This window comes from Melospiza melodia, chromosome 8 (genome assembly GCF_035770615.1).
Source record: "Melospiza melodia melodia isolate bMelMel2 chromosome 8, bMelMel2.pri, whole genome shotgun sequence".
Classification (NCBI taxonomy): Eukaryota; Metazoa; Chordata; class Aves; order Passeriformes; family Passerellidae; genus Melospiza; species Melospiza melodia.
The window spans coordinates 7,865,220-7,888,682 of NC_086201.1; the positions used below are offsets into that span (position 1 = coordinate 7,865,220).

The window sequence follows — 23,463 nt, forward strand, 5'->3', positions numbered from 1 at the left end:
TTGTTTGCTAGTTGGCAAACTGGCAGAAAATAAAGGGTCACAATGAGTAGAAACAGACTCAGGTGAGGTTAGAAGGGGAACACGTTTGGAATTACAAACAGCATCAGGACCAGGGTGAGTGGAATCCAAATAGGTGGTGGAAAACAGCCTGTGCAGGGTAAGGTTGTCAACAAGGCTGTGGAAAAAGGGGATAATGGGCATGAGGAGAGCCCAGTGTCTGGTGCTGTAAAGTCAGGAGCAGTGCTCTGAAGACAGAGGAAGGTGTTTGTGGAGCTGAGCAGAGCACACATAACAACATGTGCTCACTTTGAAGATAAAAACACAGTGTGTGGCAGGGGCAAGAGCTAACAAGGTCCCACGGTGTGTAAACAGAGGGATCAGGTATAAATCAAGAGAGATAATGTTGCTCTGCTGTAAAGCCCCAGTAAGACTGCAAGTGGAATATTGTGTCCCATGCTGGACTGGCAGATGAAAAATAAAAACAAACCTAAACAGGCTATTTTGATTCCTGGAAGGTAGGAAGAGGGAAAAAAAGCTTATTTTAGGATTAGAGTGTTTGTCTTATGAGGGAGGATCCTTACAAGACAAGGAGTGCAAGAGGAGTTGATTGCAGTGGGTGAGTGCTTCCAGAGCCCTGCTGCCACCTGGGAGGGAGCAACGTGAAAAATGCAGCAGAGCTGTGGAGTGAGCAGCTGGGATGGCCTTGTGTCCATTGTAAATTCATGATGTGCATTAAAAGGGAGTTTCTTTTCAGGACACCAAGGATGAGCTTTTATTAATATCAGCTGAAGTGACTGCAGCAGGCAGTGCTGACATTTAAAGACAAAAATATCATATTGCTGTTGATTCCAGTAAGCTTTCTACTGGCCCTCTAATTGAGAAATTTGGCTGAATAAAGACCAATAACAAAACTATTGATTGACTTTATTCTCTTTGAAGGGTCACATTTTCATCCAAAATGTATTACAGGATATGACCTTTGCAAAGCAGGTTTCTTTGTTAAAAATGTCCTGGTAGCATCATGGGTTGACACAAAGGTAACAAAGATGCTTGACTGCTGTGATAGCAGATACTCTCTTTGTATGTGCCTGTCACCAGATCACTGCTTAATATCTAAAAGGACAAAATCTTCCTAACGCAAAGGAGAAGGAAAGAAAAGCTCATAGAGAAGACAAAGAGTGCAACAATTTATGGTAACCTGCCCAATAACACAAAATTATTTTAAAAAGCTGGCAGGGCATTGTGCTGGTTGTGTGAGAAATGCACAGGTGGATCTTTTTGCAGAGGGAACAACCAGCACAGCTTTTGGCAGCTTTTTTCTGTTCTAAACAGCCCAAAGCAGTCAGGTGAGGTGCAAGCTGCTGTCAGTGATTATTGCTTGGAAACTTGGTGGGTTTGTCTTTTGACACTAAAACTTTTGCTTTAATAGTAATGGTTCAACATTACCCCTGGTAGTGCAGCAGTTCACTCTTGAGTCTTCACTATTGAAATCTTCACTATTTTTTTTAGCTTCCAGCACAAGAACGCTGATATTTAGCAGAGGGTCTTTTTCAGTTTTCTGAAGTGTGGAGATGATTTTAGATGCAGGAAAATAATTTTGGTTTATTTTGTTTTGTTTTGTAAGTCAGTGTTGGCTAATGTTCAGGAGCACAATATTCCTGGGTCATGTTTGGGAAAAACACAAGGCTCCTAGCCAAGGTTCATGTCACTAGAAAGCAAGCACAGGCTATGAAATGTGCATGTAGATTTTTTTTAAATTTTATTTTAAATTGTGGAATAGGTGAAGTTGGTTCCAAATTTACTTGAAGAAGTTTTTTTATCTAGTTTCGCTCAGTGTATGGTACTCAATGTGGCCAACATCCTTTGGCTGTCAGGAAATTTTGGTGCTGTTTGTAATTTTTTATGGTGTGGGGCTGTGGTAAGGAAGAGCTTTGCTCAAATAGCCAAACACTAAATCCTGTAGTTTTCCTGTCCAGAAGGTACCAATTCTTTGTTTCCTGAAGCTTTTCTAAACAAAAACAATACTTTTACTTGTTGTGAAAAAAACCCAAAAGAGCAAGGTATTGTTACCATGGTTCTATAATTCCAGTGTTTTGCAAATAACAGAGAATATATTGTTTCCAATCTTTATCTAAAATGATCTTGTTGTGTTTATTTTAGATGAACTTGCAAATTCATCAGAAAACAGATTATCCTTGGAAGATCTCTTCAGAAAAGAGTTTGTAGTTCATAATCCAGAAGCCAAATGGATTAATGGTAAGTTCATAAACTCTCACTTAATTTGAAACTAGGTAAAAATTTTAAGTCTTGAATGATATTATCCAGTCACTGAGGAAAAAAAAATAAAATCAGTTAAAATTTCAAACCCTCTTGGAATTGGCCAGTGTCCCAGTTTTCCTTCTTACTCTGAATCACGTCTCTTGCATTAATTTTTGAAGTGGCTTTCTAATTTTAAAGCTCTGTCTAGTAGAAACCCATTAAAATGATCTGTTCATGCTCCTGACTCAGTTGGAAGCAGTGATGGAGAATTGTGTTTAAGAACTGGATCTTGTTTGTGGATTCGCAGGAAAATCAACTCTGTTAATATCTGAACTTTGGAGTTTGGGAACTGGTTCTCTTTGCATCTAAAAAAGACTTGAATATTTCAATATACTTGTACAGTCGTTTATACTTTTACAATATACTTGTACATAATTTTCTGATGACTACAAATTGTATTTAGTATTCTGATTTACTGAATGATTTGTGCTTGGCATGCAGATTTCTCTGAAAATTAAGTTTTAATGTAAAAAAGAAAACAAATTCAAACTCTTTTTTTTTCAACTCGTTGACTTCCTTTTCTCTTGCTGCCATACCTTGTTCACTTTCTCTCTGTAAGAAATGTACAGGTAATGCAATAGCAACTGTCTGGTTTGTGTCATTGTGGTAATCTGGGTGTTCCTGACAGAATCAAAGAAATGACAACAGGATTTGTGCAAAACTGAGCAAGACAAAACTGCTGTGGAGCTCTCTGTGCAAGGCAGGAGTCTGGCAGTCTGTGGCTGTGTGTGTAAATTCAGAATGACCTTGCATGGAAATAATGCTTCAATTATATCAGCTTTGGCATTCAACTGTAACTAGAACTGCTTTACTTAGCAGGGAGTTCTGTGATTGAATTATTGCTTTGTGATAAACTCTGAAGAATGAAGTGGGTATAATAAACATAAGTGCATTTAAAAGCAAAAGCATAAAAAGGAGAAAAGGATGGTCAATCTTTTTTTTTCCCCAGCACCTGTATCTGTTGTTATTTGTTAGCCATTAGTTTAGGGCTAAGAGAAGGGACACTCAGTTTAGTTTCCTCTCACTTTTGCTGAGTTGCCCTTAGTTTCTTCTTTGGACTGGTTTCTGTCTGCAGTCAGTGCTAAAAAATGTGATACTGAGTAAAGCTGGAACAGTTCTGTTGCCAGGAGGAGCAGTTTCTTGTGTTTTTGCTAATGAAATCATAAAAGCAGGTTTTCAATTTTCTTTTCTCTGTTAAATTCACAAAACAGCTGCTTCTGACCCCACCCAATTTAAAAAACACTGGTTCTAATTGTCAAATAAAGTTATCCCAGGCCCAGTATTGTAAAATAAAGGGGTCACTAAAAGCAGGTAAGTACATAGTGGAAGAACATCATTATGCTGGTTCTATCCATTCCTCTTGTTACTTAAAAAATCCATGAGATTATTCTCCTAAGAACTCTAGTAGTTCCTCATAACATGTGCATAATATTCTATGCATAAAAGTAGTACTAATTTCAAAACCCAGGACAATAAAACTAAAAGGCTGTGGATGGAGCTACATTAAATATTGGTGAAGCTATAAAACATGTAGTTAATTGTATTTCTTAACTCTCTTCTACAGCCTGTAATAACAGCAAAGCTTCTTTTATGAGTTTTCCAGATGTGGTAAAAAAGAAATGCAGAATTTGATGCTGTACTCTTGCTTGGATACAGGTTTTTCCTGGGGTCTTCAAAATCCATCTTAAAAAGCTCCTACAGTGAAATAAAAAATTTTATTAGCATCATGCAGAAATATAATTTGTATTAGTATCATGCAAAAAATTGTTGTAAACAATCCAATGTAAAAGGTATGAGATTGTACAGGTATGAACTTTTCCATCTCTTGAAAATAATATTAGAAATGCTATTTATTAGAGGAAGGCCCTGTGTTTTATTAACAGTACGTTGGTACTAATATCCAGTCTTTCTGCAATGATGGTTTTCTGAGTCCGTGTGAAAACTTCTAAGCTTTTTACATTAAACTCAGGTGTTCTCCTGAGTTTATTGGCCAAAGAAACAGTGAAGTCCAATAGTACAAAAAATAGGAGGAAAGAATTAACATTTTGTTTATTAGAATGTGTGTGTAGGAGAAGTAAAGAAAAAGTGGGAGTAATTAAGGATTTATGAATTTTTAGTAGTTTTGATAAACACAGAAAAATTATGTATAGGTTTTGGGATTTTTTTTTTAATAGCCAGTATAGTTAATGATATCCAATATATTGGGCAATAAAAAACCCCAAGGAATAGTTTTGCAAAGCAGCATTTCTGCTTCCTGCTTCTATTTTTATTTTTTAAGACTTTATTTCCTGGCAGTGTGGCATTGCAGTGATGGCATTATATGCATGGAAAATGAAATACATAAGTTCAGATTCATTACTGTGGAGCTGGAGGGGAGCATTTGCCACTTTCTTTGGATATTGGCAGGATAAGTGAACTCTGCACAGGATGATTTTAGCAGAAAATAAATAGCTACTTACTACCTTTTGCTCCTCTTGGAATGGGATAATTTGTATCCATCTGAAAGTTTTATCATCTTTCCCTCCTGGGAAGGGGTAGGGATAGAAATTGAAAAAGTGGCTCCTGCTGTAAGCAGTGTCTTCAGGGTCTGGAGCATGTTTTGTAGAAAAACAAAAGGAAAGATTTAAGGATTTCAAGTGGTGGATGAATCACTGTGTCCTTAGGTAAGGTCTGGTATTTAACTGCTGCCCTTTAATGAAACTTTCCCTACTGATCTTTGCATTTCTCTGACATTATCTTCCAATCTTGCATTATTTCTTCCTTGTTTGAAAGCTCCTCCACTACAAACCCCATCCCCATGCAGCTATTTCTAGACTGCTCTTTAATAAGAGCAGCCCTTAAATGCAGATTTTTTTTACAGTCCATTTCCTTTCCTGCTTGAAACTGAGTCCACAATTTTATGGGCTTGCCACCAAAGTTAATAATTATGCAAATGTTGAAAGTTGGAGAGAAGATGTTGGTCTTTATCTGAGATAATCAGATGTTGCTGAAGAAAATAAAAGAAACACTATGAGCTAGTCTTAAAAGTGACAAAATATATTCCCATTTTATATAGTATGTGAAGATGTACCTGTGCAGATATCCAGATTTCTTCTTCATTTTTTTTTCTTTCTATTTTGGTTTATTTCAAAGGCAATATATATATATATATATATATATTTTTTTTAACCTGACTTGGATTTTTTTTCTCTTTGAAAGAATTTACATAGAATAAGAAAATAGAGATGATAGCCAGTAATTTTGTTGTAAATAACTTGGTAGGGCACTAAACTTTGTCAGTTTTAAATCTGATTACTTTGGCTGTAAAAGGACATGTTGGAGAGTACACAAAACCATCTAATTCCAGTTAGGTGGGAAAGTGTTTAATTTCAGAAGGCATTCCAGTTGTCTGGCTTAGTTTTGGAGACCTTGAATGAGAGTACATCTCCCTCAAGCATTATTGATCTTCAGGTTTTCTAATAGGAAATAAGAATTTAAAATGCTGCCAGTGAATAATGAATGTGAATGTGTCAGGTTGAACCTGACAGTTCATTGGGGCAGAGTGAAGAATTTTTTCAGGATATTTTCCCAATTTCTCTCAAGTTACTTAGAAATGTGTGTGCTGCCCTTGGGGAAATACTGAGGACTCAACACATTTCCATTCTTTTACTGAGGTCTGTACTTACATCTCCTGTTCCAGGGACTATAGCTGTAAATGACAATAAAATTCAGAATATTTTTGTGTATTCCTCTGTGAATAGATGAGTTGCTTTAATTTTTTTTCTGTTCAGACATTCTTTGCCAATCTTTGCTGTACATGATGGAGTGCACTGGCTCCTTGGTGGCACTGTCAGATGGGTGTAGAGGCAGCACAATGACAGGATTTTTCATACATTTGAATAAAGAGTGTGTGTTTTTGTGTGTGTGTATATGTGTTTTTTGTGTATGTGTTTGTGTGTGTGTGTGTTTTCTCTTATTGTAAACCCCTGTTTTGGAATTGGGTTTATCACTTTTTCCACCATAAAATCCAAGTTTGTGCCAGCAGTCCCAGCAGGCACACCCTGTTCAGATTTAATTTTCAAAGCTAATAATTTTTTAATACACATACATATTTTCATGGCGAAGATTCTTCAACTTTTTTTTGTTTGTTTCTTCCCCATTTACAGTTTTAATGCGTTTCTTTGGACATTATAAAAAACATCTCCGTCCAAGTCAAAAATATTTTCACTCCAGGTGTTTTTTTTTAAACTCAAGCCTTTGCATTAGATTTATTTACTTGTTTTATTTTTTTGTTTTTATGATGTTTCCAGATTTCCTGTATCAGCCTCAGCAGAAGCTGTCATTTGCTGAGTAATTGCCAGTTCTGATGTGGGCATCTTTATTTTCATGCAGTGAGGAGAAAAGAGAGCAGGTGATGACACTCCTTTTGAACATCAGAGAAAACATGGGACTGGTTTAGGGAGGAAATCCTTCTGCTCCCTACATTTATTTTGAAAACATTTATTATGTTTAGTAGTTTCTTAAAAGAAAAAAAAGGAGAATTATCATTTTAAAGCATTCCTACTTTACAGTTGATGAGTGGTTTCACTGCCATGTTTTGTAGACTGTGTATTACAGTTAACATGGAAAGATATGACCTGGCTGAAGAAATACTACTTCAGCTTCTCATAACATGTTTTCTTTCCTTAAAGAGCAACTGAGAGAGTGTCTGCCCATAATTTTACCTGTGGCTGTCCCTGGCACGTTTCTCATGCTGTACACTGCCTTTGTCACCTGGGGAGGGAAATGTGCAGGCAGTGGCCTGTGCTGGAGCTGCTGCTTCCCTTGGGTCCCTCTTGCCTCTTGTCCATCCTAAAAAATAAAATCAACAGTGGGCCTGGGAAACCTGCCATGGAGGTGGTTGAAACTGCTTTTAAATGATTTATGATAGAAATGGAAGTGTTTTGGGAAGCACAGCACTTGGATTCCACAGTAGCACATATGCCAACTTTGTGCTTTAAAAATATGGTTTAAACATTTGGCATTTCTTAAAAGAAGCATTTCCTGTGTGTGAGATAAACACGAACTTGTTTTCACAGAGCTGAGTGTGTTGTGGTGTTTGTCAGTGGATATGGGTCAATGCAAGAAATAATCCAGCACTGAGCAGTAAGAGAAGAGATTCTGCTCCAGAAATTGAGTTGGATTCAAGCAAAGAAACACCTCTTTTAGAATTACACATCTATGAGTGTTGGTATTACCCTTGCAATCAGGGATGGATATAATAATCAGAGTGAAAATATGTTATTTTATTCCCTAAATGAGATGGGAGTGGGAAGTGGCCAGGCTGGAGTGCAGCCATGGTGCAGGAGCGCCCTGGTGGTGTAGCAGGGGCTGTTTGGTGCTCACAAATTTGCTGTGATGTTAATTAATTAATTAATCAACTAATGCTTTTGGGCAGAAGTGAAGAGGGGTGTGCTCAGTGTTACTCATGCCAGCTCTGCACAGAGCTTTCATTTTTTGTTGGAATCTGTCTGTGCAGAGCCTGGAGCTGGAAGCCAGGCCCGGGAGTTGTTTTGTTGTCTCTTCTCTGTGAAGGTTTTATTTCTGAAAGGCAGCAGAGGGGGTTGCACTTTGATTCTCTGTGCTGCAAAATGCAGCCTGTGGAAGAACAAGTAAAAAAAAAAAAAAAAAATCCTAAGATATCACTCCAGTCTTTGGAGGCTTTCAGCTGAAATTCTTATTTCCTAAAAGTCCAGCAAGTGTGAAATACACACCCAAGTTTTGCCAAGTCTGAAGGCAATGTTTTGGGAAAGGCACAGAAAATTTGAGAAGATACATAAAGCATCTCCAGGCTGGCTGATATTTCTCTCAGAAACTGCTAAAAAGGGGAGTAAAAGGCTTGATTGATACCATTCCACTGATTTATTAAAATAACTTCTTAAACAAAAGAATTTAAACAATGTTTTTGTGAAACAGATTGAGTGATTCAATTCTCTCATTAGGGAACAGACTGGAGGAGTTTGGGGCTGTGTTTGTGCTGATGCTAAAGATTTTCTGTGAGCCAGCTGTGGGTGGGTAATTGGTCATTCAGGGAAAGGTTGTGGAGGTACCACCCCTGTACCAAGAATAATGTGCATTGTGGTGTCCTTTGCTCCAGGAATTGTGGTTTCTTCAGCAATGGACATTTTGGTTTAGCAAGAATTTTTATTTTTGTGGGTGGTTTGGTGTTTTGTCTTCATTAAAATTCTTTCTTCCACTGTGTGTACCACAGTAAGGTAATTTAATCAGTAATTTTTCCTTTTGGCTCTGGTCTATTTAAACCATTTTAATCAGTGGCTGTTTCACCTGATCTCCCTGCCCCAGCCCACTGTCAGGACCTGCTGCAGGGACTGTGCCCCTTTCTGCTCTCCTGTAATTGATGTCCCCAAGGTGCCACATTTCTGCCTCCTCAGGAGCAGAATTCTGGGCAGAATTCTGCCTCCTCTGGGCAGTTTCTGCTCAGCTCAGTTAATCCCTGTGGCTGCATCAATACTGCTGCCACTGTTAATGATGGTGAACAGGAATTAAACAGTGCTGAGCATTCAGGGCCATTAACTTGTGTCACTACTGGATTCTGCAAATGACTTCTCCCATCCTTCACCAACATTCTTTGTACACCAGGACAACATTGTGTTATTGTGACTTCTGCAGTATCCTGACTCTTGTTTTCTCTCTAGCATCACCATTGCTGATTGCAAATTTTTTTTTCCTGGCCATTTTTTTTTTGACATTTTGTTTATTTTTAGTAGGTGTGTTGTATTCTCTCCACAGAATACTTGAAATATATTTTCCTTAAGAGTCCTTGCTTCTTGGAACAACTTACATCTAGTTGTACTTATTGAGATGTGGCCTGATTCCATGCTAGTTGAAATCTCTAGGTATGAGACAAAAATCCAGAGACTGGGACACAAGTCAGGAAAAAATGAAATCAAATATTCCAGCTAGTGGGAGGTCAAACTACCTTTTGCCACCAATAGCCAAACACACAGCTAATCATTGCAGTCCTTCTTAAAATTATGTCCCTATTGATTTTTTACTTATTCCACAGCCCAAAGCATTAAGAATTTAACAAAGACATCAATATCCTTAGCAAACATTTACACAGGGAGAGTGTATCTGTTGCACGAGGTGTCTTTTGAAAGAGATTAGCAGAATGATTTACATTTTCTAATCAGTATTTCTGGATAGTAACCTAATGCTGAAAGGTTAAGTACATCAGTTCTGTGTGTGACGCCCTGGCAAAGAGGACCAGACACTAAATAAACCTGAGTTCTCCCTGTTTATTGAAGCAAAACTCTCCTGAGTGCAGTGCAGGAGGGAGTTTAAATATTCCCATAGTTTCCATAGTGATGTTGGTGGAACAGGGAGGCCTTTTCTCAGTAACACATTTCTGGCTAGGCCAGCAGTCCTTAATGTGATCAACAAGTCCAAACTGAATGTGCTACACCATTACTCCTAGGATGCAACAGCCCCCCAGGGCGAGTATTTTTGTTGCATGAGCAGAGCTGAGCAGTGGATGGAGCGTTTTGGAATGGTGACAGATGGGGGGTGCTCCACAGCAGTCTCTGAGCTCCCTCCAGGCTTCCACATTGTGTTTTCTTACTCATCAAGACCTCGGGGATGTGTCTGTGTGCTCCAGCAGGCTCAGGGACACAGGGAGGGTGATATTCTCACCCTGTGCCTGCTTGTTGAGCTTTCCCCACTTGTCACCAGCACAGAGTGTGCCCAGCTGGAGCTGCAGTCCTTGGGGTGGCCAGTTCACTTTTCCTTTGGAAGCTGCTGTTTATACCTCCAGCTGGCTTCATGGTCCCTCTTAAAGGCTCATTTAAATCTGCTCTCATTTGTTCATCAGCAATTGGATTTTCTTCAAAGGAGTGCTGGGCAGGAGAGGGATAACCTGGACTTGTAGCTGTGTGCAGCAGCAGCACAGCGGGTTGATTCTGCCTTGTTTCCATTCCCCTAAACCAAATCCTTGGATTTTTGTCAGTTTTCTAGACACTTTACCAAACACAAGTTGTGTTTTGTAGCAGATAAGTAAGCTGTACAGTGCTTAAAGTCAATATCTCTAAAAGCCAAAGTTTTACATTTCTAATCCTTACATTTTGTTGTCCATTCATGTTTTTTTGGATTAAGAGGCAGTAAAACCAGTGCTTTCTAAACCATTCTGTCTAGCTCAAATGTTTGCATAATGGATCATTAAAAATTGCATTTTTAAACACGTTTGTATCTATGAAGATATATATGCACATAAGTTTATTTCACTTTTAGTCCTTTTTTAGCTCTCTTTAACTGATTCCATTGTGGCAGATTTCAGAGACACCGACTCATATTTGCCACTCACCCATCCATTTTCCTGGTCTGTTTTGCCCTGGACAGGGTTATTCTTCTTATGAAAATCTGGCTGGCACTTGAACAATTTTGCTTGTTATCTCTTTCAGTGTGATGCAAAAGGACTTAAGTAGGTTTAGTATGTTAAGGTTTTAGTATCTTTGGGAAAGTATGTTTGGATTTATCTGTCTACATATACTGAGCTCATGTATTTGGGATTCTTTCAAGGTCTATTAAGTGCAATTCTCACTATAAAGCATGAAGTGCAGTGAGAACAACAGTGCTATGAACTTGAAATTATTTTTGACAATTGGCTTTAATTACATTTTTAATTTACTGCTGTAGAAATCAAATGTGTGCCCCATACTTTCTGTGAGGCACTGCAGTGTTGAGAGGAACCTGAAGCAACTTGATCTTTGCTTGTTTCTGCAATCTGACAAAGTTTATAGGCAATTTGTGAGAGAAACTTGTAGCTGGTAATCATTAGAGTAGCCATGCATTGTTTTTCCACATCTGTAAATATAGATTGGCTTTGACCCACTAATATTGCAGTACAAACTCAGAGTCTCTTTAGTGAGATAAATTAAACTCCAGGCACCTTGTGAAAAAACTATTACTCAAACAGGGGAATGGGAGAATCAATCAGGTTTCTGACAGAATTTAGATATCAGCCTCCCATGCTAAGAGTCATTTAACTTTAACCCAGTTTTTGCCTGTGTTTTCCATGATATCTTTCTCCTCAGGGATGAAGCATGTCTTTAGTTTTTAGGAGGGTGTCCATAGTTGAGACTTTGATGAATGCAGAGCATCTTATTTAACTTTGCCTCAAAGGGAAATGCAGAGTGTGCTTTCTGCACTTGCAGCCCACTTTAGCCATAGGACTGGCTGAATTTCTTCTGCATGTGGAATATTGATTTTTAAGATCAGCCAAAGCTACTTGGAAGCCTAAAGTTTTCTGCAAATCTATAACTTGCATTTTTAAAGTAAAAATTTGAAGCACTTTTAAAATGTGGCTGTGAAAACCCAGGACTTTTGGGTTGTCATTGTGAGCAATAGCAATACATGGAGCAGGTAAGAGAATCTCTTTTATTGCAGGACTGGCACTACATGAGAATTAGTTTGACTAATTTCATAAGCTGGTTTTTGACCCCATCCTAGAGCAGCTGTCTCTGGGATAAAAAGGCAGCTTCGTTTCTTCTCAGGCCTGGAGTCTTGTCTGCCAGACTGGGTCTGTTAATTCTGTAATGATGGTTCAGATAATTATGAATTTGTTATCAGGATCTCAGATGAGATGGCTCATCTGTAAAGGTCACTAAGCTGTCAGATTCAGAGGGACAAGTATGGTTGGCTGCAGATACATTTGTTAGAAATATTTTCTGATGCTTTCTTTTTTTTTTTTGGTTTTCACTTGCAAGTTTTATATGGAGTGTATTCTGCATGAACTTAGTGAAGAAGGTTTAGATAGTTTGCTTCAGCTTTCTCACACTTTGGACAATGTGAATTTTAATTTTGAATGTTGAAATCTTATCTTTGGCATAATAATTTCATTTTGACATTGTTATTTTAATGTGTTTTATATTACTTGGCAACACTATTTTATTAATGCAAAAATGATGCATTGTATTATTGGAGTGAACAGTTCAACATTTAAAAACAAGTATTTCAACATATTTTATTTGTAATTCTGAGGAATATTTTAACTAGAAATTGAAGTTTTCAATTTATTCTAATTTGGAATAAAAATGATTGCCTTTTCCAATATTTATTCCTCTCTATGGGCAATGTAGAGAAGGAGGCTCTAAGCTATATTATCAATTAAAGCAAATTATAAATTTCCCAAACTATGATGTCATGTTCCATGAATGGAAATCTGTTGCAGAGTGGATATTATAATCTGCAGCATTTCCATTGGTTCTTGATAGATCCCAGATGCACAGAGATATGGAAATGGGCTCCTGTTATGAGGTGCTTCAAAGGTAGATGCTAATTCTTTGCTTTCTGGGCAACTGCACGTGTAATGAAATTTATGTAAGCTATGAATTTTTATCTTTTTTCCATTTTCATACTCAGTGTTATACCTTGTCCTCCTAGAGGCAAGGACTCACTGTTCCAGCAGGTTAGGTTTTCTTTTTTTAGAAATTTAAAATGGTCTTATAACATGTTACATAAATGTTCCTCTCTGTTTAAATACTCTGCCCTTTTCTCTAGCTATTTTCTGAGCTCTTATTTTGATAAATTGTTAATTGAAAACAATTTCAAACTCTAACTTCTTGCTGAAGACCTTGATTAACTCATGCATGTTACTATATTTGAAATAACAGCAACAGTTCTGCTGTATTCTTCCAGAATTTATAATGTTAAATTATATTTTTACCTACTTAGCTAAAATCAGGGCAAAGAGTATTGAGAAAGAGCTGAAAATGAAGATAAATGAATTTTTTACTTGAGTTACTGCCATTGCCACTATCATTGTTCGATGAGTTGTAAATGGAAGTAGAGGCAGACAATATGTCTTTCAGGATTAAATAGTTTCTGACTCACTGCCATCTTCAAAATAACCTTTTATTAATTTTAACCAAACACTTTTTGAGTACAGGATGTGTCTGTCCTGAGTACTGCAACACACAACCACGGATTGCCTCACCTCTAGATTAAAATATACTCTGAGTTAACAGTTGTTTTTATTTTGTTCCTCATTATGACACTGAACAAGTCTGAATATTCAATAATTTACAATTTTTTTTCTGTTTGCTCAGTGATTTTCTGGATTGGGTAAGGCCAGGAAATAAAATGGATTTGAAGCAGGGTTTGCTTTTATCTGAGAGCAGGACTTTGCAGAGCTGGGAGTGGGAAAGAGGCATCATTGGCAGCCTGACTCCAGGCTGCTCTGTGAGAGTCCCTTTGTTGGAAACCATGACATTTCCTAATTCCCTACACTGGTAATGTGTTGGATGAAGGTTATTTTAGTTCTTAGTAAGAGTGGAGATTGACTTAGTGTCTGCTTTAGTCCCTGCTAATTAAACAAACCATAAAAACCTTCAGAGCAAAACTTCTCAAGCAACTTCATTCAGTAACTCAGAGTGCACTGATATATCTGCAGCTACTCATTCCTTTAGTAGTGAACTTCAGCACAGTGTCATATTTTAAAAATATATTTCATTTTTACAGTGACTTAAAAAAGGAAATTTAGATATTAATTTTTAATTAAAATTTAAAAAATGCTTGGGAGTTTTTGTTATTTCAGGCTGTTCCAAGCTCCATCCAACCTTGAATGGCACCACCTCTCACAGCAGCCTGTTCTGGTAAAAAGAGTAAAAAACTTCTTCATTTTCCTGATCTAAATTGATAATCTTTTAGCTTCAAAACTTTATCCCTTGTCCTGTTGGAAAAGACCCTGCTAAAAAATGATAGATAATCAAGATATAGCAAAACAGTTTGTGGTGGCTGAACTCACAGTGATTCTTTGGGAGGGTATTAAAGAAAGGACCACAGAGAGGAATTGCCTGATTATATCTTTCCCAGAACAGCAGTGAAATTTTCTTTCAATAATGGATTATTTTTAAGCATTTTACCATGACAGCCTTTAATTATAAGGGTGATTATTTTTACTGCATTTTGTGATGTATTTTTTTTTACATAATAGCAAACTGATTTGCTGCATTCAGTTCTTCCAGTGAAGGAGAAATATTTTTTAAGTGCTTAATCTGAATTTAAATTAATGCAAACCTTTGTACTCAGCTTGCATAGCATGCAAACGATAACTTCAGAAAAATACAGCTTTGTGACACACTGATTACTTCAGTAAAGATAGAAGTATATTCTCCCTTTGATGAGTGTGTCTAACTTCCATTAGTGCTAATGGGACTTATGCATTTATGCTTTGAAGAGTCTACACTCCAATTAGTTATAACACTTAAAGGAAATGTGAAATGTTGTTGAAAGCAGAGATTCTTTAGTGTTGAAATGGGTTTTTTTTCTGAATTTCTCTCCTGTTCCCTGTTGCTCTGTGAATGCTTTGATGTTGACTGACATATTGTCATGAAATCTTGTAAATATGAGTATTGTGTGCAGTTGAAATCACATTGTGACATGTTGGTAGTTAAAGACATCTCACATCTAATTCCTAGATATGTAATCTACCCTCTGGCAGTCTCTCTTTCCCTGCTTGCCTTTAGGTGACAGCTGAATATCTGTTCCCTTGATTGATCAGTTCTAAGGTTAACCTCAGATCAAGTTTTACCTGGCTGAAGTTGAGATAGACAAGAGAGCTGTGTTCCTTATGCCTTGCCTTAATCTTGTTGTGAGCAGAAAACAACAAGCATCAGCAAACAGATAAATTGTCCCTGGATCCTGTGCTTCAATCTGATTGCAAACAGGAAACAACCCTTGAGAGGAGTGTGAATGGCTTGGAGGAAAACAAGGATGAGCTGTTGCTGGAAGTCACTCACACTGAAGGTGATGCAGATGCAACAGGTTCGTGTGGGAACTGAAAGCAGTAAAGCAATTAACTCTTTGAAGAGACTTGTAAGTGTAGAGGATCAGCACAAAGGGAAAGAAGATGAATCAGTTAGACTAAAGAGACCTAATTATTTCTTTTTCCTAAAAGTAGCTTATTAATATTAATCTCAGTTGCTTCTCCCTGATGTGTGACACTTGGAGGTGCCCAAGCATCTGACAAATCCTCCGTAAGGCTGAAACCTCCCTGTGAGCCACAGGGGTTATTTGGGGCTGGAGGAATACAAATTGCATTCAAACTCTGATTTGTGGAGCTCAGAACTGAGCAAGATCAATAAGGATGTAATGATACTTTTCATATTCATTCCTGTTCACAAACAATGTAAAATTTGAAGCTGTAAAATTTGCTGGAATCCCCAGAAGTTGGTTTCAGTTTTTTTGGGGTTTCTTTTGTGCTCTTGGCCTGAGGGACTGTGATGGTGGTAAATGCATCATCTAGAGTATCTGCCAGAAAGAGGGAGCAGGTTTCTGATTATGGTCAGGGTGTAATTTAGTTTTATTTTTGGATGTTGTGCCTGCCTGACACATTCAACCCCGTTTTATGGATTCTGTTTCTTTTTATCTCCAGTTTAATATTATCCAGAAATTTAGAGAAATTTCTTCTTGTATTTGTGTATTGAGTTTCCCATTTTCTCTTGCTGACTGAAGCCAGGCTCCATCCAACCTGGCTGCAGAGCTGCTGATGAAAATCCTGACACCCTTCACTGCAGCAGTGTGGATGTGCTGATATGAGAGTTTAGTCTGAAAACATGTAATTATGGTAATGGCAAAAGAGCAAGTGTCTGTGGGGACACAGATTTCCTCCCTTAATGCAAACAAAAGACAGTCTCAAAACTGTGAGTTCTGTTGTTTCATCTGCTAAAATGGGCAATTAATCAAGGCACCAGGAGAGAACTCTGCTGATAGTGGTGAGAGCTGGCACGGATCTTTCTAATTTGTATTGCAACAAATTGAGAGATGTAATCTCAGCAGAGGAGGATGTTTAAATAAAATTAGAGCTGTGATGTGAAATGACAAAGGGAAGAAACTGAGAGTTAAGGATGACAGTCTGTCTTATTTTAAAGCAGCTGTGAAATGGAAAAAGACCATCTCAGTGGCTTGTGTTGTGCTGACACAGATGAGCTGTCAGTCCTAACTACAGATTTCTGCCTTGGAATTTGAGTATGATATATCAATTGCACTAACAGGATATATATATATATAAATATATAAATATAAATATATAAACATAAATATATAAATATAAATATATATTTTCTTGCTTTTGTTGTGCTTCAGCACAACTGGAGAATGGACTAAAATACTTTTTATTTAAAACAGGAACAATCTGCATTGAGGCTGATTTATGAATATACAAATGATGTATAAATATACCTGTTATATATGAATAAATTTCATCTAGACCTCTGTCTACTTACAAAAACTATGTTTGATTGGGATTAAATAATTTTTCTTTGGTGTCAGAAACCAAGATTTTTCTCTGTGGTTATGGGTATATGGTATATATTATGGTATGTTGGATCTATAACTGAAACAAAAAATAACTTTTTTCTTCTATAAAATCAATTTTCATACCTGAGTTTGGAACCAGCCTTTTTTTTTTTTATTTCTGTGCATGTGAACTTAAAAATTCTCTTGAATGAAGATTGGAGTGTGATGTAAATCTCTGTTTGATTCTTCACTGAGGGCCATATGCAACTATAATTCATGGTTTTTGAAGAGAGCCTGGGTGTTATAATGCATATTTTCATAAAGAAAGTCCTGTGAGACAAAGTTTGGCTGGATTAGGAAGTCACTACCTGGTAGAGGGCTGCAGTTCCTCCCTTTGCATCAATGCAAAAAGAGCTGCTGCTTTGAGCAGTAGTCTTATGGAAATAATGACCTCAGTGAAGATCTGCATCATCTCCATGATGTATTTTCTTTATCATTGTGCTTTATCAATGAGAAGCACAATCACTATCCCTGGTTTGACATGAGGAAATTGAGGCATAGTACTAAAGAAATGAAAGCAGTAGCTGAAGGAAAGAGAGGAGAATTACAAAGGCCCTATTTCCAGGGTGGAGGTGGTGGGAGATGGATGCTTCAGGCTGTGTCTGTGTCTCACCTGTGAGCAGGTGAGAACTGCAGGAGAGGGTTGTCAGAGGGAATCTGCTGCTGTGAGGAGCAGCTCCACACAGGGGGTTTATTTCAGCCCAGCTGCAGAAATGCACCAGGTGCCTCCTGGGGGAGTTTGGTTTCACCGTGCAGGGCTGCAGTGTTTCTGCTCCAGGGCTGTTCTGTGTGTGAATTGTTAAAGGGAGAGAAATGGGATGATGAGACAAGCGCCTTCCAGGAGGGGTTTGGGTGCAGCTGGCTCTCAGCAGAGCAGGGGAAGTTGCAGGAGGAAGAGATCAGGGGAGAAGATATTTGAGAGAGGAGGATAAAAGCTTTCTTGATGTCTTTTCTGGTCTGTCTTCTCTTATTTTTGAGTTCAAAGAATGTTCATAGCATCATGGGAAGGAAGGGTTTCTGCGAAGTGAATTCAGCTTTCTTTGCTCCCTTTCCTGTGCTTTTTTTATTGCAGGACATTCCTCCTCACCAGGAATATTGATTAGCCTGGGAAATCCATCATGAGCATTGTTAGAGTGATTTATCTCAATACATCTTGCATATTATAGTGATGACTGCCTTGCAGTACCAAAACCTGAGAGAAATACATTCCAGGCTTGCAAAATGTTTCTGTAAAACGATAAAATTATTTCACCCAAAACTCCTGGGTAGCAATAAAGAGTAAAGTTTAATTAAAAATAAAAAAAATAAAAAATATCTGCTGATTCAATTTGCATAATATGTATGTTAAATCCTCCAGGATTTGGCTACATTGCTGATCTCTTTCAATTTGGCTTAATTGATTACCCAGAGCAATTAAAAAAATGTTTGTGGTATGTCTAGACTGACATTTACAGTTGAGTGCTAAACTCATTGCAATGGATATTTAATTGATTTGAATGAAGAGGAGAATTTTGCTGAATGATTTTTGCCTGTTTCATCTCATGGCGGCTCAGAGGTGCCACAGGGCTGATTCTGAAACCTTGCAGTAAGTGGATGACTTTCATGGACTGGGATTAAAGATTGGTGCTGCATAACTTCTCTGACAAAGCCTAAATATTCTCATTTACAGTAGGTACAACAAAACAGATTTGGATTTGTGCTGTATTTTTCAGGATTTGATGCAAAAAGGAGGGATACTCAATAACCTAATTGCAGTTTTGTGTTAGGTTTTTGGGGTTTTAGGTACTGAACACTGTGTGGTTTTTTTAAACTTGTGCCCAACACTGCAGGAAACTTATTTTTATTTAACAAGATTACTCTGAGCTAAAATTCTAGTAGAAAGTGGTTTTTTTTTAAGTGCGTGGTAATTGATGGGCAGTTTTAACTTCAATGTCATGAAAAGTGCTTATTATGGTGATGCTTTTATAAAGAATGTACTCACACACCCCTGTTTCTATTGAATGAAGCTCTAGAGAGATTAAATACCTGTTACTGGAGTGGAGCCACCTCTTGTCCAAGCCTCAATACATAGTAATTTCTTCTTTGGATGCCATTTTTAAATAAGCAGTCCCCCAAAAAGCTAAAAGCAAAAAAATTAAAGTCAGTACAAAGCAATCAATTAATGGCATCTTTGAATAATAATATCTTACAGCACTGTTTAGACCTGCAGTTCCATTTTGCTGACAAAATCTTTCCAATCACCTTTTTTTCATGTACACCTGTCTGTCAGTGTCTAAATGCCAGTATTTAGCACTCAGTGCAAAAAAGGAGTGATTGTGCTCTAGCCAATGACAGGAATGTTCAGGGAATTCAAGTTGCTTGGAATTGCTGTTACAGGTGAATTTCAGTAGATTTATTACTGAGCCTCCATATTTTCCCCTGCCCTAATGTCCTGCTTTATAGTTCATGATGAATTTGAGGTTAAACATAAAGAAATGTGTTTAAGCTGGGGAAATCAGTAAAAGCCAAAGACAGAACGTTGGAATCCCTGAGTGTTGTTCAAGAAAGGGTGTTTTCCTGAAAAACTAAAATTTCCTGTGCACATCAGCAACCAATCAGACAGAGCTGCTTAAACAAACCAAGGCATGAGTGAAACTGTTGAGTTTGTGAGGTCCCCAGGACAAGGTGAGAGATGAGGAATCTGACTCCATGTTCTCAGAAGGCTGATTTATTATTTTATATTATATTAAAAGAATACTATACTAAAACTATACTAAAGAAAGAGAAGGATACAGACAGAAGGCTTAACAAGAATGAATAATAAAAACTCGTGACTGACTCCTCAGAGTCTGACACAGCTGATGGTGATTGGTCATTAAGTAAAAACAATTCACATGAAACCAATCAAACATTGGCCAGTTGGTAAAGAATCCCCAGACCACATTCCAAAGCAGCAAACACAGGAGAAGCAATCAGATAATTGTTATTTTCATTCTTTTCTGAGGCTTCTCAGCTTCCCATGAGAAGAAATCCTGGTGAAGGGGTTTTTCACAAAATATGACAGTGACATAAAACCAGGTCAGAATGCTCACAGCCTGTTCCCTGCTCCCTGCTGTACTGCCAGGGCAAGCACTGTGCCTGGAAACATGGCAAGCCTGTAAAAGTATCTGTGTAAAAATAATTTCAAGGGAATTGCTCTGCAGAAAATGCCACTTGCCCACAGGGAGGTAACAGAGGCAAACCACTTACTCTGTAGTTGGTGAGGGATCACAGATTTAGAGCAGTTTTAGCTGACACTGTGTCCTGACAGAAACTATCTGAAAATAGTGCAAATTTGATACCCAAGGATAAAATATTTGCAACTAGAGTTTCTTTTATTTTACAACTATAGTAATGTATAATAGGGATTTGTTTTGCATCTCTCACCTTGGTTTCATAGCAATGCATGTCCAGGACTTTCGAGGGTTAATTATTTTTTGTAATAAACTTAGACTGAAATATTCTTCTTCTACAGACTCAACGTTGCCTAAGCAAGTCAGTCTCATTTTTAAATTACAAAGCTGTGTGAGGAAGTGAAAAATTCAAGGAAAAGTCTTGTTTCCCACCATGCACATGAAACACTGTGGGCAGGGATTGCTTTTCTCCAGCAGCCTAAGAGTTAATAATTTAGGCTATAGAAATTGTGACTTCACCTTATGAATGGAGAAGAAAAGCATATTTTCATGGAAGCTGGCTTCTTACATTTTTGGAAATAGCCAAGATCCTGTGTTTCTGCTAAAAAATAGAGTCCCATTGCTTTTCTTCCTGTAAACTTATGTCACATCTACCTTGAGGCTGAGCGTAAATCTGTTTCCATAGCTTTGCCTCTTGTTTTTCTTTATGGGAAAGTCTGTCCCATTTCTTTGTGGTGTGACCAAAATGTAGCAGGTAGAGGTCCTTGTTGGTTGTCCAGAGCTGCAGGATTAGAGCTGCACACAGGTCACAGGTGTGACAGTGTTTGCAGGAGTGTGAGGATGAGGGAAGAGACAAGGATCTGACTCCATGTTTCAGAAGGCTTGATTTATTATTTTATTATATAAATTATATTAAAACTATACTAAAAGAATAGAAGAAAGGATTTCATCAGAAGGCCAGCTAAGAATAGAAAAAGAAGGAATGAATAACAAAGGCTTGTGGCTCAGACAGAGAATCTGAGCCAGCTGAGTGTGATTGGCCATTAATTAGAAACAACCAACATGGGCCAATCACAGATGCACCTGTTGCATTCCACAGCAGCAGATAATCAATGTTTATAATTTGTTCCTGAGTCATCTCAGCTTCTCAGGAGGAAAAATCCTAAGGAAAGGATTTTTCAGAAAAATATCATGGCTACACACAGGTCCATGGCTACACAAGCCCTTAGTGCTAGCAGGAGTGTGAGCAGCTGAATTCTCCTCTCAGAGCACTGTGAGATGTGCTCCACACTTGCCTGTAAAACCCCTGCACTGACAGCCCCACTCCATCATGTTTAATGTGTCAGGGATGAGTGGGAACACCCTTAGGTGAGTATCTTGTTGAGATAAGCCATTAGTGATCAGCTTCACAGTGGGTGATTCTATTCTCCCAGAGGTTATTTGGGTTTTTTTAGCTTTACTCTTTGCACTGGGAATTTTTAAATATTATTTTGCTGGAGAGGTAAGAGTATTTTCTGACAGGAGGAAACAAAGTGATTTAGTGGCTAAAGTGAAAATGTCAGTGTTGCAGTAAATTTTTGATATAGGAGCTGATGTTTGCTGCATGTGGCCCTGCACTGTAGAGATTTTGGATCCTGTGTGCTCAGATCAGCCATCCCATTTGTGTGTTGGTGTTGTAGCACCTTGTGCGTAGCTGGAGAAGAAATTATGATAAATAAGATTGCAAAAATTTATTTTCACTGATTATCTTACTTTTCCTGATCACATAAAACAGGAGGAATTAGATGTAATCTTTATTTCCTAATGATCTGAGAATAGAGAAGGAGCTCCTTCCTAACTAAACTGAAAAATGGAAGGTCTGAATGCACATATAATTCTATTAACATCTGTGACATGGTTGAATCCAAAGCAGTAGGCCCCTGAATAATGAGGTGATCCCAGAAAAGGACTATCTCTTTTTTCTTTTTATCCTGCAGGATAAATTCAGGGAAAACTAAGAAGCATCAATACTGCAAGAAAATTCAGTTACTAACTAAGACACTTACTTTTACAGGAACTGTAATAGCAGCACCTTGCAGGGACATTTGCAAAACCAGACCTTTCATAAAAACCTTGCACCCTAAATTTAGGTGAAGGGCAGAAGGGATTGATCTCAGGAGCTCTAGTGAGAAAGACACTGCTTAGGCAGATGGGGGTAGGAGGGAGAACACCAGGCTGTGCCAAGAAAAATACCAGTAAATAATTCTAAATTTGTGAATTACATCAGTCTGATGTAATATATGGGTGAATGGGGGTCACTAAAAATCGTGTTGTGGGTGCTCCAGTGCAAACAATGACAATTTTAAGAAGGGAAGGGGGTGGGCTCTGCCCTTGTGGCCTGTGTCAGACTTGCTGTGCTTATTGCCAGTGGGGTGGAGGATGCTGACAGTGAAGTGGGTGTCATGCCTCATGGGCATGAAGGACAGACTTCCAGAGATGGATTTCTTGTTTTTTGGTGTTTTGGCCTTTCCATAAAATATCTAAAAGACATGTGACAAGTACATGCCAGGTCTAAAAAAAATAAAATTGCAGAGAGCAATGTTTCTGGAAAATACTGTTTCATTGTGATCCTGAGGTTATTGGAACATTACAATTAAAATCAGGAGGACTTCTGACATGTTACTCAAGGTTATGCTTTCACCATAAATGTGCTGTCAAAGCTTTGCTGAGTCTAATTACTGGTTGCATCAAGATGTCCCATGACAGCAGGATCAAAAGGTTCATTATATGTTCTGAGGAAAATCTTTATTCTATCCATATTATATCTTCATTTTAATATCATCAAGGAAGCACTTCTCTTGCAGAGAAGAAAGGAAATATATATGTTGTTTTTCACTGTACTTGTGGTGTTATCAGGTTCTTTTTCCTGAATTGAATATATAATCTTATTTTTTTTAATTTTCTGTTTCCAACTGTATTCTTTTGCTTTTCATAGATTATTTTGTGTCATAGAAAATAAAACAAATGTACCTCTATGAAAGGGCTGGTTTTAACATGTCTTTTTCAACACCTCCCTTTCACACAGTCAGATCCTGTACTGCACTGAAAACATAATATATCTGGTTTCATTCTGTGGAGTTTTTTTCCTAATAAGAAATTGTAATCAATTCAGAACTCAATTCTTTAAAATGTTCTTCCTGGTGCACACCTCTGTGTTTGTCTCTGCTGGCAGCATTGCATTCCTGGCTTTGTGGCTATTGCCCTTTACTGGGGAGCAGGAAAGAGAGTTCTGAAATGCACCACGAGGGTTGTGATTTAATCTGTCATAGGGACAGAACTGCCAGGGGGAGGATATAAAGTTGGTATTCACAGAATAAACTTAGACAGAAAAAACTTAGATTTTCACAGAACAAACTTAGATTTGTGGTTCTGCCTGAAGACCAGCCCCAGGCTCAGTTCCACAAGCTGATGCAGGCTGGGTCAGCTGCCTGACACCAACACAAAGCTTTGGGAATGGTCCCCATTTAAAAGGGAGAGAAAAAAACACTGCATGAATTGTGGGCAGCAAGGTTTGTGAACTGAAATTTACTCTTCACTTATTGTCCTGTGCCTACTTCTTTTGGCTTCCATTCCCTTCAGTGAGGGAGTAGTTCTGAAACTCTTTCAGACACGCCAAAACCTC

The 23,463-nt window shown here is 37.9% G+C and overlaps 1 protein-coding gene across 2 annotated transcripts in view; it reads left to right on the forward strand.

Annotated features, from left to right (window-relative positions):
- The window catches only part of DPP10 (dipeptidyl peptidase like 10), a 437,009-nt gene that overhangs the window by 248,361 nt on the left and 165,185 nt on the right, over positions 1 to 23,463 (forward strand). For both annotated transcript variants that reach the window (XM_063161640.1, XM_063161639.1), the window contains exon 3: positions 2,161 to 2,256. In XM_063161640.1, the coding sequence (XP_063017710.1) occupies positions 2,161 to 2,256 (96 nt within the window). The remainder of the gene's footprint in view (positions 1 to 2,160; positions 2,257 to 23,463) is intronic.